This window comes from Musca autumnalis, unplaced genomic scaffold (genome assembly GCF_047663935.1).
Source record: "Musca autumnalis isolate F117 unplaced genomic scaffold, ASM4766393v1 scaffold_4, whole genome shotgun sequence".
Lineage (NCBI taxonomy): Eukaryota > Metazoa > Arthropoda > Insecta > Diptera > Muscidae > Musca > Musca autumnalis.
Genome location: NW_027411977.1, coordinates 46,599,481 through 46,604,054, shown reverse-complemented (window position 1 = coordinate 46,604,054; position 4,574 = coordinate 46,599,481). Strand labels below are relative to the sequence as shown.

The 4,574-nt window shown below is 34.1% G+C and overlaps 1 protein-coding gene across 1 annotated transcript; it reads right to left on the bottom strand.

Annotated features, from left to right (window-relative positions):
• Positions 1-3,016: 3,016 nt before the first annotated feature.
• Positions 3,017-3,868, bottom strand: LOC141402926 (uncharacterized). Its single transcript, XM_073985052.1, has one exon. The coding sequence runs from the start codon at positions 3,866-3,868 to the stop codon at positions 3,017-3,019; it is 852 nt and encodes a 283-aa protein (XP_073841153.1).
• Between the last annotated feature and the right edge of the window lie 706 nt (positions 3,869-4,574).

The following is a 4,574-nucleotide window of genomic DNA, read 5'->3' as shown; positions in this document are numbered from 1 at the left end:
TTATTACACTGTGCAACAAAATTTAATTTTTTTCAAAATGTTTGGAAAACCGTGTAGATTATGAAAGTAGAGCTAAAAATATAAGACACGTGTATCGGCGTTTTTAAAGTTTACACCGGAAAGTAACCAAAGTAGGCGGGGCAAGTTCCGCCCATTTCTAGTTTTTTTCGAAATATTCGAGTTAAGATATAATGGAACCCTTGCATTTTAGGTATATAGTGTCGTTGGCAACTTTACAGAAGAGGATGTGGGCACTATTTTAGTTAAACATTTTAACCCTCATGCGGTTCATCAAAGGGGGCTTTTTGGTCCTTTTTTGAAAATCTTTCAAAAACTACCTTAAAAAGTGATCACATCAAATCCAAATATTCTACAGAATTGTTCGCCATAAAATTTTACTATAGGTCTCAGAATACACCAAATCTGTAAATCTTACCAAATCCCCAGAAATCTAAAAAATAAAAAAACACGTTTTAGGATCAAAATCGGACTTCATCTGAGTTTCTTCAAAATTGTCCCACAAAACATAATTTTAGGGAGATGACGTCAAAGCTAAAAATATTCTTCGTCAAATTTCACTTTAGGTCGCCAATGAAATAAAATGTATATTTGCATTATATATCATAAAAATAACAGTATCAATTTTGCTGAAAAAACATAAAAAATTTTCCCAATTTTTTTGATGAAATGTGTTTCCTTCTTTTTCGAGTTTATACATGAAAGTAATATGAAACTTGGTTCTAGCTGAAAAATGTCAAAAGATGAAAAATTCTACACAAAATTTCACTATGAGTTTTAGAATAAATCATATATCTAGGTATACCATTTCCATAAGAAAATTAGATTACAAATTTATATATATTAGGGTGAAATTATGTGTTTTAATTTTGGACTGTTAATTTTACATAATTCCATACTGGATCAAATTCTAGCAAAATCCTTTACTTTTTGTTATTGTTATTGTTAAAGCAAGTAATGTTCCAAATGAAATTTCATTATTAGTCTCTGAATAAAAGAAATCTGTAACCATAACATATAGCATTCTTAGTGTAGCGAAACACAATTTATTAAAAAATAATTAAAATCATTTATTTGAAAGACGAACGTCGTCGATGAAAAATATTTTCAGAATGAAAAATGTATGTATACAAAATTCAAAATATCAATAGATAAAAGTCTAAGGCTTCTAAGTTTCAATTAAAAATACAAATTTAAATTTTCAAAGTGTGGCAAAACCCCTGCAACACAATTTGCTATAATTTATTCCATTCACCTTGATTTCTTCCACTCTTGAAAGAGAATCTTCTACTATGTTTTCTTTCCCAGCGATGTGATTTATATCAGTGGAAAACTGCGCTATATAATCTAGATGGCGGCATTGACGAGGTGAAGCCTTGTCCAAGTTTTGATGGAATGCATAAATGAGAGGCTTATGATCCGTGAATATTTTAAATGGTCTTCCTTCAAGGAAATGTCGAAAATACTTTATTGCGGAATATATAGCTAATAATTCTCGATCATAGGTACTATACATCTTTTGAGCTGCATTACATTTTTTTGAGAAAAATCCCAATGGTTGCCATGAATCGTTAACATTTTGTTCCAGCACAGCACCCATTCCAAAAGAACTCGCATCGACTTTAAGGCATATTGATGCGTTCGGCAAGAGAAAAGACAGAGTAGTTGCGTCAGCTAACTCCTGCTTACATTTTATGAAGGCTTCCCACGTTTCATCAGTCCATGGAACAGGACGCATATCATTCTTTTTAGCACCGATTAATAAATTATTCAGAGGTGCCTGAGTTTCGGCTCCTTTTGGTAAAAACTTTCGATAAAAATTGATAAGTGCCAAAAATTGACGAAGTGAATGAATTGTAGTTGGTTCATTATAACTCATAATTGCCTCAACTTTCTTCTTCATTGGACTGACGCCTTGAGATGATATAGTATGGCCTAAAAAATCAATTTTGTTCACACCAAGTTCACATTTACCGGCATTAATTATGATGTAAGAAGTAAAACGACTCAGCAGTTGTTTAATATGTTCCAAGTGTTCTTCTTCAGATTTCGAGAAAACAAGCACATCGTCTAGATATACTACGACGAAATCCAAGCCTCTAACAACATCATCCATAAAACGCTGGAAAGTCTGTGCCGCGTTACATAACCCGAATGGCATTCTTAGAAATTCGAATAGACCAAACGGAGTTATAATCAAATTTTGAAAATACCTTGGAACCAGATAATGACATGGAAAAATCGTTGAGGTATGGTATAGGGTAGCTATCCGGAACAGTCAATTTGTTGAGTGCCCTATAGTCCCCACATGGACCCCAAGAACCATCCGATTTGCGCACCATATGTAAAGGGTTGGACCAATTGCTATCACTGGAACGAATAATACCTTTTTCCATAAGATATTGGAACTCTTCCTTTGTAGCCGCTAATTTCTCAGCATCTAACCTTCGAGGCCTTGCTTTTACTGGGTTTCCATTAGTAGTAATTCGATGTACCACTTGATGGTTGTTTTCTATTTTGCTAAGATTTTGCGAAAGTAATTCAGGATACTGTTTTAAGACGGCATGGTATTTTCTTTCATACTTAACCATTTTTATTTGAATTTTGGAACAAGTGGTGGTGGAAAGTGGCGAATTCAAAAAAGTGTTTCCATCGACTAAACATTTTCTTTGGAGATCTGGCAATAAATGAAAAAATTTTAAAAAATCTGCACCAATTATTGGTTTTGGTACATCGGCCAACATGAATACCCATTTAAATTCTCTTCTTAACCCCAAATCTAGAACAATAAGTTTCTCACCAAACGTTGAAATAGGAGTATTGTTAGCAGCGTATAAAACTAGCTTTGAAGGATTTTTTGAGAATTTACATGGAAAAATTGAAATGTCAGCTCCGGAATCAATCAAATATTGAATTTTAGTACGGCGTTCAGTAATAAATAAACGACTATTATCTGTACCATCGCTGAGAGACGCCGAACTATCACACGATGGCTGTACTAGTTTTTTGATGATTGAAACTTGCATGGTTGTACACATTTTGATGCTTTATCAGCAAAACGCCAATGATACCAACAGAAACCCGAATCCTTACGGCTTCTAGATTTAGAACGAGATCGTTGGACTTGTACATTGCGGTTCGGCTGGTGTTGACGAGAACGTCTTTCGAGTGCATCAATGCGTTGAATTATCTGGTCCAACTTACCAACTAAGCCCGATGAATCTTGATTAGTTTTATTATTTGAAGAAATTTCCGAAATTGTGGTTGAAGCTGAAAATTGCTCACAAATTTTGTCCGCTATACCAGCTAGATTATCTAAGTCTGCGGTATCAGTTACAGCAAGAATGCATTTAACATTTTCTGGAAGACGATCCATAAACAAAGTACGCATCATTTCATTGCTTACCCTGGTGCCAGCAAGAGATTTCATCCTATGTAAAAGATGTGACGGCTTTTGGTCGCCTAATTCCAAACCGCTCAGCAATTTCTTCAACTGCGACTCATCTGATTCAGCGAAATGCTTGATTATTCTTGCTTTCATCGCAGCATATCTTCCTGTTGCCGGTGGATTTACCACGATATCCTTCAATACAAACAAAATTGATGGATCCAGATTGCTAAGCAAATATTCATATTTGGTAGAATCTTGCGTAATTCCGTTTAAATTGAAGCTGGATTCCACTTGTAAAAACCAAATTTCTGGCTCCTCACGCCAAAATGGAGGCAGTTTTGCAATTCGTGCAGCAAACATTTGCGTTGAATTCGTGGCTGGAGCATTCTCACGATGTGAATCTCCAGCTAAATGTGTATCACCTCCTGATAGCGATGGGCGAACGTTTTCTTGCGTCATTTCAGTTATCGGGGTCACCAAATTGTAGCGAAACACAATTTATTAAAAAATAATTAAAATCATTTATTTGAAAGACGAACGTCGTCGATGAAAAATATTTTCAGAATAAAAGATGTATGTATACAAAATTCAAAATATCAATAGACAAAAGTCTAAGGCTTCTTAGTTTCAATAAAAAATACAAATTTAAATTTTCAAAGTGTGGGAAAACCCCTACACTTAGCAGCCCTTGTTTTCAATATATGCTTTAGGGCAATATTTTACAATTTTCATCCAGATTTTCGTTGTGATTGTAAACTATAAATATCTTATGATGCTTTTTCGTTATAAAATCATACAGAAGATGTTGTGAGCTCCATTTAAACAGCATTTGCAACATTTGAGGTGAATATATATTTGAAAATATATAGAAAACCCAGATCGAATCTGCTAAAAATGCGTATTTTTAGTACTTTTAATTTAAATTACGTAAATTCCGAATTTTTAGTACTTTTAACTTAAATTACGTACTTAGGATAGGCCACTGGTTGCTTATATAGTATGTGAAAACCTTCAAAGTTCCGAAAATTGTGAGAGACCGTTCTGTGGGGGATACATGACGATGTGGACCTATACCGACAAATGTCAGGAGAAACGTGTTATAACCCGTTTTATAACGAAGAATAAATACCAAATAATAGTCATTTCGTTTCAAAATTGCAGAAAT